Raw genomic sequence first — 14,226 nt, 5'->3', positions numbered from 1 at the left:
AAAGAATAGCAGAAAGATGTTTACCTGTGTTTTATTGACTATGCAAAGGCATTTGACTGTGTGGATCATAACAAATTATGGATAACATTTGGAAGCATGGGAATTCCAGAACACTTAATTGTGCTTATGCAGAACCAAGAGGCAGTCATTCAGACAGAACAAGGGAATACTGCATGGTTTAAAGTCAAGAAAGGTGTGGGCCAGAGTTGTATCCTTTCACCATACTTAGTCTGTATGCTGAGCAACTAATCCGAGAAGCTGGACTATATGAAGAAGAATGGAGCATCAGGATTGGAGGAAGACTCATTAACAACCTGTGATATGCAGATGACACAACCTTGCTGAAAGTGAAGAAGAAACACTTTACTGATGAAGATCAAAGACTGTAGCCTTCAGTATGGATTACACCTCAACGTAAAACAAAACTCCTCACAACTGGACCCATAAGCAACATCATGATAAACGAAGAAAATACTGAAGTTGTCAAGGATTTCATTCTACTTGGATCCACAGTCAACGTCCATGGAAGCAGCACTCAATAAATCAAACGACACATTGCACTGGGCAAATCTGCTGCAAAAGACCTCTTTAAAGTGTTAAAAAGTAAAGATGTCACCTTGAAGATTAAGGTGCACCTGACCGAAGCCATGGTGTTTTCAGTTGCCTCGTGTGCATATGAAAGCTGGACAATGAATAAGGAAGACCAAAGAAGAATTGACGCCTTTGAATTATGGTGTTGGCAAAGAGCATTGAATATACCATGGACTGCCAGAAGAATGAATAAATCTGTTTTGGAAGAAGTACAGCCAAAATGCTCCTTAGAAGCAAGGATGGTGAGACTGCTCACATAGTTAGGCATGTCATCAGGAGGGATCAGTCCCTGGAGTAGGCCATCATACTTCTAAAAAAGAGGAAGACCCTTAATGAGATGGATTGACACAGTGGCTACAACAATGGGCTCAAGCATAACGACAATTGTGAGGATGACACAGGACCAGGCAGTTTTTCATTCTGTTGTGCATAGGGTCGCTATGAGGTGGAACTGACTCGACAGTACCTAACAACAATGCTCTTGATAATTGGTAAATCCAGTCTCGGTTACCTAAGGTACTGTTAATTTAGCTGCAGTACTTAGACTCTAACCTGTGGTGTGTGTGCGAAAGATGGCAGGTGGTAGTTGTAATCTGTGCATAGTCTCAACTTTGTAGACTTGGACGCATACCTACCACAAGCAGTGCAGTTCTCTCTCAGCATGCCAGAATAATGAATCACTAGACTGATCCCACTTTGTGAAGATTGCTAGATGCTGCTCTAGATTTCATAACTTTCCTCTACTTTCAATTAGATGTCCTCCCAAAGGGACAGTAGCAAAGAAACACAAGTAAACATTGTAATACATTGAAAGCCACAGGCAATAGCATTAATAGTATTGGCTATTTGTTATTATTAGGGTATTAAATATTATGGTATTAATTTACATGTGATCTTGAAGTTCACATACATCATGGCTTGTATTTAAAGCATAGAAAAGTAACATCTTCCTTATCACAGTGAGTACCCTATAAAAATTATTTCTAGCAAACATAGTCTAAGGTTTTATCCTGAATTGACTTGTTTAATTCTGAAAATGTAACCAGTCACCATGAATGTTATTGACATTAAAAATTGTTTTATTGGAATCTTGTTTAATTTTATTTTTTAGATTGTTTCTGAGGAAACAGTAGTGAAACACTGATTTTTAAGATTGGTTGAGGTCACTGTAGTTTTAAGCACTAAAACATTTCCCATAGTGAAAAAGCTGTTTGCCATGCCTTCTTGCCAGGGTATCTCTTCATAGACAAGGATCTTTGTTTTCATCAGCAATAACAAATCTGAACTCTGTGTAACTACTCTTTTAAGGCAGACTCTAGTCAGGGAGTTAGATGCTAGCTGTAAATATTTAGCCCATGATAGTGTCCTGTTTAACCTCTTGGTTGTCTTAACAGGCTCGTGAAGCTGTGGAAATGCGTGCCCAAGTAGAGAGAAAGATGGCTCAAAAAGAAAAGGAGAAACATGAAGAGAAACTTAGAGAAATGGCCCAGAAAGCCAGGGAGAGAAGAGCTGGGATCAAAACCCATGTGGAGAAAGGTTTGACATTCTCATTACTGAACTGAATTTCTTTTGTTAACAATATGTATCTCATTTTAGAACATCTCTATTGTTTTTTGCTGCATACGAAAATACTAGTAAGTGCATATAAGGAAAATTCAGATATTTCAGAAATAGTGTAGAAATTGAAACATCTGAGTAACCTCTGCTTTAGCTGAAGCAGCAGAAAATAGAGTATATACTTGCCTGTAGGCCTTCATTTTTTAATTATACTAGAACTTTTTTAAGTTCTGAGCAATATGCTTTTAAAAATCACATTATTAGTCAAATGATAGGTTTCCTTAGAAAGAGAACTATATCTCCAGTTGCATAATCCAATTCCCCCACATGATAAAATAGTCTAGAGTTTTTCTATTTTGTACATTAAGATATCTTTAATCATTAAATCTGCTAATATTTCCTCTCTAGCTTGATTTAGTAATTTACTATGTGGGTATTAATTCAATTAGAGTGGAAAGATAAATCCTAATTCTAGTTTAAGAAAATTTGTTAAAGTGGTTTTTGTTTCATTAAAAAAATCTTAGACTAATACAGTTATTTATTGTTTCATTTATTCAGTTCGTATGATGCACCTACTATGTGCACGGTTCTCTTCTAGCCACAAGGTTTTCTGCTAGACAGGAGTGGGGCCGGTGGTGGTGGTACACAGCAGTAAACATTCTAATAAGTGTAGACAGACCAAAAAAAAGTCGATTATTTAGTATATTAGAAAGTAATAATCACAGTGGGGAAAATAAAGCAGGGGAGGTGGATAAAAGTTCCAGAAGAAGAGGGTGGTCAGAATAAGTCTTACTGAGATGGTAATGTTAGCACAGAAACTTGAAGGAATTGAAGAAGTGACCATGTGGCCATCTGAGGGAAGAGCATCCCAGACAGAGGAACAGCAAATGCAAAGTACCTGAGTTGGGAGCATACCTGGTGTGTTCAGGGAAGAGCAGCAGGAAGGCCAGTGTGGCTGGAGTGGAGTGAGGAAGGAGGAGAATAATAGTAGGAGATGAGGTGTCAGAGTGGTAAGGGTGGGTGGCAGGAGTAGTGGCCATACCATGGGTAGCCAGTTAGCCATTGTAAGGACTTTGCTTTTACTCCCAAGTGACAAGGGAAACAATTGAAGGGTTTTGAGAAGAGTGACATGATCTGACATGTATGTTTAAAGGCTTAATCCGGCTGCTGTGGGGAAAACAGAAGGCTGTGGAAGGGCATGGGCAGAAGCAGGGAGACCATTTGAAAATCTATTGCAATAATCCAAATGAGAGATGATAGCAAGAGGTAGTGAAAACATGGTCAGATTCTGGATGTATTTTGGAGGCAGAGCTGACATAATTTGCTTATGGATTAGGTACAAGAGCCCTGGTGGCGCAGTGGTTAAGCACTTCGCTGCTAACCAAAAGGTCTGCAGTTTGAACTCACCAGCTGCTCTGCGGGAATAAGATGTGGCAGTCTGCTTCCGTAAAGATTAAAACCTTGGAAACCCTAGGGGGCAGTTCTACTCTGTTCTATAGGGTCGCTATGAGTCGGAATTGACTTGATGGCAATGGGTTTTGGTTTTTTATGGGAGAAAAAGAAGAGTCAAGGACGACTCCAGAATTTTTGCCCTGAGCAATTGGAAGGACTGGGTTGCCATTTACTAATATTGGGAAGACTGCAGAGAGAACAGACTTCGAAGTGAAAGATTAGTTTAGTTGTGGATATGTTAAGTTTAAAGAGGAGGTGTCGAGCAGACAATTGGTTATAGACTTAATGAGGCAAGATATAAATATCTGCCTCTTGTACACCTAATCTGTCATAGAACCAGGATTTGAATCCAACGCTCCTGCTCTTAAGCACTACACTATATCCCCTCAGACAGGAGAGGATAGAGGAAATGAACGTGGACATAAACACAGTAGAGATCAAAATGCAGCCACCCCCATGGACCATGAGCAAAAGGTTCCTTATTCAATAACAATGTTTGAAAATGTAAGGGTAAACTTAGGCATAATTCTTTTTTCCTGTATTTTATTATGAAAATTTCAAACATACAGAAAAGTTGAGAGAATTGTGTAATGAATACTCATATCCTCACCATCTAGATTTTATGATTAACATTTTTTTATAGTATTGCTAGATTTGCTTTATCACATATCTGTCCATCTCCATACTTTAATCAGTCCAACTTCTTTGATGTATTTCAAAGTAAGTTGAAGCCATCATTATGCTTTACCTTTAAACCCTTCAGCTGCATGCATAATTCTAGAAGTCACATTCAAAAATTAATGCTATTGGATTTAAATTTCAAGTAGGTTTAGAAAGGCTGAATGCGACCACAAAAAAGTTTATGGAACTTTTTAAGGTTAAAGACCATTCTCTTGTTCAAAATGTTAATGCGTGATGCAATGCTAAAGTAATTCTCAACTGTCTCCACGCAGAGGATGGGGAGGCTCGTGAAAGGGATGAAATTCGGCATGATCGGCGGAAAGAGAGACAGCATGACCGGAATCTTTCCAGGGCAGCTCCTGATAAGAGGTAGGTGCCATTTGAAATTAATACAAATTATGAAGTGTTCTTTGTGTACCTTTTAGAAAGGAGTTTCAGTCCACTTTTCATGCACTTAACTACTTTGTCTTAGCAGAAGAATTGACTTCTCTGGAGGTAATCTTTCTTCCATCACCTTGTAGAATCAGTTAGAATTCATAATGATGGGGATATAGAAAAGGAAATTCAGATCATGTTTGTGAAACAGAAACAGTGAATAGGACTGTCTTGGTCTGTTCTTTTCCTACTTCAAGTGGCAAGACCAAATTATTATGTGCCTATTCCTCTAGATAGGAAAGAAGCTGCCATACCTTTACTGAGATCCTTTTACATGCGAAGTACTGAGTACGGTGGTGGGAAAGGGCAAGTTTTGAAAGAAGTGAAAATCAGCCCCTAGTTATGAGCAGTTTAACTTAAAATTCAGAAAAGACAGAGCTATCATATAAAATGATTTGAGAAAATGTACAAAGCCCTCTTAGTAACTATAGACTTGTGTAGAACAAACCGAACACATGTATGGGACAGAGAGTAAAGTAGATAGGGATCAGGGAAGTCTGTGGTTCCCCAGAGAGTGAGGATATGAGATTGCTGAAAAGTTGAGGAAATGTAAAGGAGTAGAATTCACAGTGGGAATTAAATGCAAATATAAAACATTTTCTTCACAAATGAGCACTTTTCCATGCTCTGATCATCCTATGAGCTGATACAATCTGTTTTTTCAAGTCAGGTCTTAAACATGAAAATAGACTGCTGCTGGTGTTTTTTGTTGTTTTAATTGGCGTGTTTCATCTCCCTGGATAAGTGAAGTCACGGAGTTTTGGGTAAATGTACATTGTAAATGAAACAGGAATGAAGTGTGAAAGTGTACAATTAATGACACTTTTGTTCTGAAATTCCTAAGTTGTAAAAGTTAAAGTGGCTCTGTAGATCAATTGGGACCTTAAAACCACTATAGTGGCTATGAGAATTGGTAACATGGAACAGCTGTAAACTTGCAAGTGAATGAAAAATCACATTTTATATAGAAATCATTTTTAAGACTTGACTTTATATTGACATAAGTGGTGACAGTTACTGTGGTTTCATCGTGATTTACACTGTATATACACAGAAACAGCAGGGGAATTAATCTGAATGTCAGAAATCATACTGCGTAATCCAGACATTGACATGTTTTCTTTAAAATTCTAGTAGGATAAAATTATTAAACTCAGGTAAAAGAACTGATTCTATCTTATTGAAAAGGATTCATGTGATGCATCAAATTTGCATCCAGTCCCCTCCTTACCCTCATACAATGGCAAATGTAGACCACAGCAATTTCCTATCTAGGCATGCCTTGCGATTGCTTGTATTAAAGAATTCCATGACAAGAATGAGTCTCTTGGCTGTCTTCTGAGCTAACAGGAAGACCAAATTGTAAACGCTACCTCCTCTAATAATTTATCTGAAATGCTGTAAGGGCTGCCAACCTGAGTATGCATTATCAGGGAATACATGTTTTATAAGACGTGAACATGACACACTCATTTCCTTTGCTTCTGAGATTGGTTGTATTTAAATTAAAATACTCAGCTTGTCTGTAAAGAATTTTCAGTTGGTGATGTTGTATTTCAAAACAGGTCAAAACTGCAGAGAAATGAAAATCGAGACATCAGTGAAGTCATTGCTCTTGGTGTGCCCAATCCTCGGACTTCCAACGAACTCCAGTATGACCAAAGGCTCTTCAACCAATCCAAGGTACAAAAAGTTTAGAAACAGCATATCTTGTGTATTGATAGGAATACACATCCTCGGGGACAAGAAAATTAACATACCATAGATTTGGATCAGCCTAAGGTATGCTGGGAGCCCTGGTGGCACAGTTGTTAAGAGCTCGGCTGCTAACCAAAAGGTCAGCAGTTCAAATCCACCAGCTACTGCTTGGAAACCTTATGGGGCAGTTCTGCTCTGTCGGAATTGACTCGATGGCAACGGGTTTGGTTTTGGTTTTAAGGTATGCTGGCCTGATAAGAGAAAACAAGGGAAGTTGCATGTTGTAACTCAAGAAACAAGCTGAAACAGCTGACTGTCCTCTTAGAGTTGGATAGCTAAGATTTGAGACACTATAAGAACATAGGTGGTAAGCCTGGGTTCTGGTATGTGAAGCTTTTTCTTTCAAAAATAGAGCCAAGTGTCGTATAAAGGCACCTGTTGGGTTATTTTTTTGTTGATCTTTGGATTTTCTTATTATGCTATGCTACCAAAAGGTTGGCGATTCAAACTCACCCAGTGACTGTGGGAAAAAGACTTGGCAGTATGCTCCAATAAAGATTCAGCCAAGAAAACCTTATAGGGCAGTTCTTTGTGGAATGGGCTTGCTATGAGTCAGAATCAACTTAACAGCACCCAACAACAACAGAAAAACATCTACCTGGAATCTTTAAAAATTTAAACTGTAAAACTACTAGGCTGGTATTCAGGAAATCTGGTTTCTAGTATTGGTTGTCATTAACTAGGACAGGTTAGCCCTGAAGAAGTAAGTACCTTTGTATTTTAATTCACCCAACATTGATTACTTACTGTGCATAAATCACAGTAAGATCATAGATGCTGCCTTTGCCCACCAGGAACCCATAGTCTACTGGAGAAAACAGACATATATATATACAAAGATAAGACAGACTGTGCTAAGAGTTTAGAAGTATAAAGTATTACTGGAATATGGAGGGGAAAATTAATGATGACTAGGAGATTTTAGAAAGATTTGAAGGTAGCATTTGAGCAAGCCTAAAAATTTATTGGGTGCTTTCTACGTGCCAGGCATTGTTCTAAGTCTTTTACTTCTGTTGTCTCATTTAATCCTCACAAAAACTCTATCATTGCCTGCATTTTACAGATGAGGAAATTGACACACAGAGAGGTTACACCCCTTAGCTAGTAAGTGATGGAACTAAGATTCAAGCCAGGGCTGTCTTGATTCCAAAGTTTGTTTTTAACCACTATGCAACAGCAACTTCCCAGGTAGAGGAAACAACCTAAACAAAGGTCATTAGGGATAAAAGTTCCACGTAAGTAAATTATTTTCAAGACATTCACTTCTTAAACAGGCTTAAATTATTTAAAAGTTGTGATGAAAATTTTTCTTTAAAAAGGAACATCCCTGTATTAATATACCATCCAAATATATGAAACAAGTTTGTGTCTTAAGATTTTCATTGAGCCTTATTATCTCGTAATAGTGATGTTCTCACAGTTAAGGGGTATGTTATTACTCTAAACGGCATCAGAGAAATGTTTTCTCGTTCTTCTGTCTTCTGCCTCCATGTCTATATAAATTGTAGTTGTCAAATACCTGCTTATAGTAGCGCGCACACACACACACACACCCCCGTTTTAATGATTACTTTGCAAAAGTAGTCAAACTTGTTAATGAGTACCTTATTTAATCTATGGCTTGGATAAGGACTCAAAGGTGACATGAACAAGTTTATGGTTTTGTGAGTTTTCTTTTCTTTAAATAAAGACCTTTTTAATTTGTAGTTTGGGTTGTTGAAAATGTGACCTATAAACAAGCAAGGGGCTACCCTTCATATGAATATAATCAGATTCAACTTTCAATAAATCATATGTACATTTTAATTTAATGTCACTTATTTTTCCACAGGGTATGGACAGTGGTTTTGCAGGTGGAGAAGATGAAATTTACAATGTTTATGATCAAGCCTGGAGAGGTGGTAAAGATATGGCCCAGAGTATTTACAGGCCCAGTAAAAATTTAGACAAGGACATGTATGGTGATGACCTAGAAGCCAGAATAAAGACCAACAGGTACCAAAGCAGAGAACTGTTTTCATGTTTATACCAGTGAAAACAAGGTAGTTCATTATCCTTTGTCTTTTTCCCTAGGTTTGTTCCCGATAAGGAGTTTTCTGGTTCAGACCGTAGGCAGAGAGGCCGAGAAGGACCAGTTCAGTTTGAGGAAGATCCTTTTGGTTTGGACAAGTTTTTGGAAGAAGCCAAACAGCACGGTGGTTCTAAAAGACCCTCAGATAGCAGCCGCCCCAAGGAACATGAACATGAAGGCAAGAAGAGGAGGAAGGAGTAGATGTACCTTTCTTCAAAGTGAATGAACTATGATCCATAACCCTAATGACACAAGTCATATGGTGGAATACTTTGTAAATGGTCAGGATAAAAACCAAATCTGGGTGCCAGATCCCAGCACTACTTTTTATTACAGGAGAAAGAGGGGATAGACAATTCTACTTTGAACTGTTTAGTTTTTTTTAAAGAGTGGGTTGTTTGTGCTTTTCTCACCTTTCAGCATTTATAGAACATATTGCCCAGCACATGAAATTAAGACCACTTCCTTTTGTGTTACAACAGTAGTTTGGGGTTAATACGTTGCAGAAGAAAGACGGCTTATACATAAAGTAACCCCAACCTCGGTGAGTAGGAGGATGGGACTTACTGGAATTGCCGTGCCTAATGAATGTTTGCCCCTATTGTCCTGTTTTAATTTGGAGTGGGGAAAGTAAGCTCTTGCTTGGTGCAACTATTTGTTTCAAATAAAAACATTTAGACAAATGTTTTAGTTTCGTTTACTTTATCTAATAGGGAGTAGTATTCTCAAAAATCTTTCTCTTCATCAGATGTTTGATCCCCTTGCAAAACTTTTGGTCTTTGAGCTTGAACCTGGAGCTGAAAGAAATTAAGTACAGTAAGGAAAGACAATGTCTGCAAAAACATTAGTACTGAAATTACCACTTTAAGGTTGCCTTTTTAGTCGGAAGTCACCACAATACTCTTGTTCTTCTTAAGACTTCCGGAAACTTCATTTAAAACTTGTAAATCATTTTGGCCCAAGGTCACATCAAAACCAAAACCAAATCCACTGCCTTAATCAACTCATAGTGATCCTACAGGACAGAGAAGAACTGCCTCACAGCATTTCCAAGGTTGTAAACCTTTACAGAAGCCGACTGACATGTCTTTCTCCTGCCGAGAAGCTGGTAGGTTCAAACCTCCGACTTTTTGCTTAGCAGCCAAGCACTTAACCACTGTGCCACCAGGGCTCCTTTTCAAGGTCACATGTTGTTAGGTGCCATCAAGTCAGTTCCAACTCACATCAACCCTACGTACAACAACGAAATGCTGCCCAGTCTTGCACCATCCTCACATAGTAAGTGGAAAAGTCAGGATTTCAACCCCAATCTGCCTAACTCGAAAGTGGATTGCTCTTTCCACTGTTCCATGTTACATATACCTTGTTAACCACTAAAGGGTCCTCCCTCACCAAACTTTTTGTAACAGGGCACTCTACCATACCACTACCACTGTTTTGAACTAAGGCAGCTTCAACCACAGATCTCCCAAAGTCCCTATCATTCCACTTTCCACCTATTTAAAATACTATGCAGAGAGCTCATGATATGACATAGAAAAAGACTTATTACCTTTACTCCATCAATAATATGATTTTCCTTCTGTAGTGCATTCTGAAGTTCTTCTTCTGAAGAAAACACAATCCAACCCATACCTCTGTGAAAGCCAGTCTCTTTGTCCTAAAAATTCAAAATATAGTAAAAGATTAATCATGAACCTGACAAAGTTTCCATGAGTTCCAAATCAAACTACCAACCTTTTCATCTGCCAATATGGGATTATAAACATTTTAATAAATATCAATAATCTTGCTTTAGGGCACATTCACCTTCCTACTTACCCAAGGTTTAGTCCCTGTTAAACTTAACATTCTCTTACTTTTCCACTGACATTGGAGAAGTAAAATAAGAGTAATGAGTTTTCTGTTTCTGTATTAGATGCTAACAGCAACAGTAGTAAAGGAAATTTTTAATCATTAAGAAATGCTCTTTGTTCCTCACTTCTAGAAACTAAAAAATTAAGCCTCCAGTAGCATTTTTAGTAATTTCTGAGGCCAATCATCATTACTACCACCACCTTTATCATCACATGTTCCTAATGAAAAATAGGAAAGATACATAAAATATTACCTTTACTTACCTAATTCCAGACTTCTGGTTAATGGGAACAATTCTGCTACTTCCCGTTGTGCAAAAGGCAGAGTGCTTATCATTCAACCTACACATCAGCACATGTGGAAGAGCTTCTAGTGTGCTTGGACACACTCCCTGCCCCTCCACCCCCAAATCTATGTAAAAGACAGGTACCAAGATGTCTAGTCAGTCAATGTAGATGATGATCAGGTCCTGTCAGTCTTGTTACAAAGTTACACTGCATTGCCAAAAAAGTCTGAGAAATTGCCCCCATATGTCAAAGGTAACTTCATTAAGTACTAACCTAGAATGCAGACCTCTTCCAAAGGTTACCATATGTAAAGGAAAATTTTCTGATGATGTCCCAGTGATTCATTTACCCCTGATACGGCAATTTCTAAACCACTTCCACATATAAAGGCATTATAAAGTTTATTTTTATGTTAGAACTTAGATACTACGTATCCAAGATAGGAACTTGAATTTCTAACTTGAGTACAATGAATTTTGTTAACTAGAAATTAATTTTCTTTGTTACATTTTATGTAGTTGTATCAAGAATCAAAGTCTTTTTCTGTAAACTCCAGGTCCTAAATTATCTATACTTTTAGGAGGGGAAAAGAAACAAAGAAAAATCTGTTTTCTTGTAGCTTTTTTTAAACTTACAGAATCCCATTGTATCAATGAATTAATGCTTATTTATAATGAATCTCACTGATGAAAATTTAGTTTCTTTCCAATTATTTGATATTAAACAATGCTGCTTTGAACACTCTTGACCATGCATTTCTATAGAATAAATTCCTAGAAATGGAATTCCTAGATCAAAACAAATGCAAACTTCTAATTTTGATAGATTTTGCCAAACTATCCCTCAGAACTGAATGTACCAGTTGAACTTCTCAATAAATCAAGTGCCGGTCTCCCTACACCTTCACCAGCACTAGATACGAGTTATCTGTTCCATCTTCGGAAGTTAAGTAACATTTAAACCATGAGTTAAGAGCTTAAGTTACTTTAGGTTGATATTTTACCACAGACTTTTCAGTCATGAGGAAAAGGGTGGCTTCAATGAAGTGCATGTAAATTCTGTACTTATATCACACCCCAAAAAGCCCAGTAATTCTAGAAAGCCCACAGAAAAATACAGCCCAGGATAGACTGACTGACTTCTAGACCCTCATGAGAAAGCAAAGCAAATGTTAACTGATATAAAATTATTCACTCTTATCAAATACTAAAAAAATCACCACCTCTTAAAGTGGCACTCAATGAAGACAAAGTTTAGAATATTGTCTGCCAATTACTTTCATGATTAGCCTCTACTATCTAAAATCCTTACTAGAATATTGTAGTATTATAAACTGGCAGAATTCTAAAATGGTCCCCATTACTCTCCTCCCAGTGTTAACACCCCGTACAATGCCCTTCTCTTCAGTGTGGGTGGGACTAGTGACTTGCTTCTAAGCAACAGAATATGGTAAAGGTAATGGGATGTCACTCCCCTCATGAGGTTATATGGCAATGGTAATGGAACGTCACTGCTATGACTATATTACATTATATAAGATGCTGGCTTAGCAGGATGGAGAGAGAGAGAGAGGGAGAGACTTCCCTATTGGCTTTAAAGAAGCAAGCTGCCATGTTATAAGACGGCCTACAGAGAGGCCAGGTGGCAAGGAAATGCAGTTGGCAGCTAGAAGCTGAGAGCAGCCCCCAGCAGAAGGCCAGCCAAACAAATTCTGCCAACAACCTGAGGGAGCTTGGAAGTCTATCTCTCCCCCAGTAAAGCCTCTGCTGAGATGATAACTTCAGCTGACTTCTGGACTGCAGTGTATGAGACCTTGAGCAGAAGACCCAACTAACCTACAGAAACTGACAGATAACATATGCATGCAGTTTAGAGCTGTTAAGTTTGTGATGATTTGTTTAGACAGCAATAAAAAACTAACACAAATACTTATGATAAAGCTTTTTATTTTTTAATCACTATCACCCATAATTTTATCAATAAGGACTTTGAACAGCCTCACTGCATTGTTCATTAACATAAGTTGATACACTTTTGATTAAAAAAAAAACCAAGAATTAAAAAGGAGAATTTTTTTTTTTAAGATAATACTTACAAAAGGTAGCGTGCACCTTCGTACATGGCCAAACTGTGCAAAGTGTTCTCTCAGCTCATCTGTACGGGGGAGGAAACATACAAAGGTAGTTAATATATTTTGTATTCTCCATCATAGATTGTACACAGATGCCAAAAGGAGGCCTTGAGTTCCCAAACTTCTTGTGAACAGGAGCTACTCCTCATTTCCTGGAGCCTTAAGATTTAGGAAGCAATTATGGCACTGACTAGGAGTCCCTGAGTGGCACAAATGGTAAAGCACCTGGCTACCAGCTGAAAGGCTGGCAGTGTGAACCCACCCAGAGTTGTCGTGGAAAAAAGGCCTGGTGATCTGCTTCTGAAACATCACAGCCTTGAAAACCCTACAGAGCAGTTCTACACTGCATATATGGAGTCACCATGAATCACAATCGATTCAATGGCAAATAACAACATGGCACTGACTGTAAAGTTGCAATGTGCCAGATTTGGGGAGGCAGTGCGATGGGGACATGGGCAGATTATTTGCTGAGTTTAAAACTACAGTCTCCACCCCTAACGATACTGAGCGTCTTCATAATGCCAGGTACTGTGCTAGGTGTATGAATTATAATGCCTTGCCACCTCAAATCCATCTTCCACACTGCAGTCAAAGTAATGATAATGAACAGTTGCTGCTGAGTCAATACCAACTCATGGTGACCCCACGTGGATCCAAGCGCAACTGTGCTCCATAGCGTTTTCAATGGCTGATTCTTAGGAAGTACATCGCCAGGCTTTTCTTTCGAGGTGCCTTTAACCTTTAGGTTAGCAACCGACCCTAACCTTCTGCATCACCCAGGAACTCTTGCAGTCAAAATGTTTTTGTTGTTGTTAGGTGCCCGGAGTCAGTTCCGACTCATAGCGACCCTATGTACAACCAAACGGAACACTGGGCGTCCTGCGCCATCCTCACAATGATTGCTGTTTCAGCCCAGTTGCAGCAACTGTCAGTCCATCTTGTTGAGGGTCTTCCTCTTTTTCGCTGACCCTCTACCTTACCAAGCAGTCAAAATAATGCCTCCTAAACCATAAATCTGAAAGTTCCCAAGTAATAAACCTTTCCACAAAATCACCTCGAAAATCAGGAGACCGTGAATTAGTGCCCCAAAAGCTCAGGGGGGGCATCCCTAAGTTTGGTTAACTGCAAGTAAAATTTTCTGCTCATCGACTTGCTCAGGGGCAAGCTTCTAACGCAGCTACCACGCTGACTTAAGTATTTTGCAGAAAGCAGAGCTTTTGAGGACCGATTGGACCTAGAAATGCCGCCTCTCCCACCTCTCCATCACTCACTCGAGGCCGCGGTCCAGGGAATTTTTCTGACAAAAGCAATCGGCCGGTTAATACTCGTACGCACCGCCATAGAACGCCTCACTACCGAGGCCGCCATCTTTACACTGAACTACCTTCGAGAGCTGGGGCCTC

At 38.8% G+C, this 14,226-nt stretch overlaps 2 protein-coding genes across 3 annotated transcripts in view; one reads left to right on the top strand and one right to left on the bottom strand.

The window, feature by feature from the left end:
- Positions 1-9,228, top strand: part of SNW1 (SNW domain containing 1) — a 31,202-nt gene extending 21,974 nt beyond the window's left edge. The window contains exons 10-14 of one of the 2 annotated variants that reach the window (XM_004371083.2): positions 1,986-2,127; positions 4,554-4,650; positions 6,282-6,399; positions 8,306-8,469; positions 8,548-9,228. In XM_004371083.2, coding sequence (XP_004371140.1) covers positions 1,986-2,127; positions 4,554-4,650; positions 6,282-6,399; positions 8,306-8,469; positions 8,548-8,746 — 720 coding nt within the window. In that variant the 3' untranslated portion in view covers positions 8,747-9,228. The remainder of the gene's footprint in view (positions 1-1,985; positions 2,128-4,553; positions 4,651-6,281; positions 6,400-8,305; positions 8,470-8,547) is intronic. The other variant, XM_023726411.1, reaches the window with a different exon arrangement.
- A 1-nt stretch (position 9,229) lies between these two features.
- SLIRP (SRA stem-loop interacting RNA binding protein) lies at positions 9,230-14,212 on the bottom strand. Its single transcript, XM_004371082.2, has 4 exons — positions 14,095-14,212; positions 12,785-12,843; positions 10,098-10,205; positions 9,230-9,342 (listed from the first exon to the last, which is right to left on the bottom strand). The coding sequence occupies exons 1-4, from the start codon at positions 14,189-14,191 to the stop codon at positions 9,271-9,273; spliced, it is 336 nt and encodes a 111-aa protein (XP_004371139.1). The 5' UTR covers positions 14,192-14,212; the 3' UTR covers positions 9,230-9,270.
- Between the last annotated feature and the right edge of the window lie 14 nt (positions 14,213-14,226).

Source organism: Trichechus manatus, unplaced genomic scaffold (genome assembly GCF_000243295.1).
Source record: "Trichechus manatus latirostris isolate Lorelei unplaced genomic scaffold, TriManLat1.0 scaffold00010, whole genome shotgun sequence".
NCBI classification, from domain to species: domain Eukaryota; kingdom Metazoa; phylum Chordata; class Mammalia; order Sirenia; family Trichechidae; genus Trichechus; species Trichechus manatus.
Note: the sequence above shows the minus strand (reverse complement) of the source record. Positions and strands in the feature narration are given on the sequence as shown.

Bases quoted from the DNA above. Each gene is read 5' to 3' on its own strand.
- SLIRP (XM_004371082.2), bottom strand. From the start codon at position 14,191: ATGGCGGCCTCGGTAGTGAGGCGTTCTATGGCGGTGCGTACGAGTATT. The intron at 12,844-14,094 runs GTGAGTGATGGA...TCCCCCGTACAG, and splicing joins TCCCTGGACCGCGGCCTCGA to ATGAGCTGAGAGAACACTTT. The intron at 9,343-10,097 runs GTAATAAGTCTT...AATTTCTTTCAG, and splicing joins ATATTATTGATGGAGTAAAG to CTCCAGGTTCAAGCTCAAAG.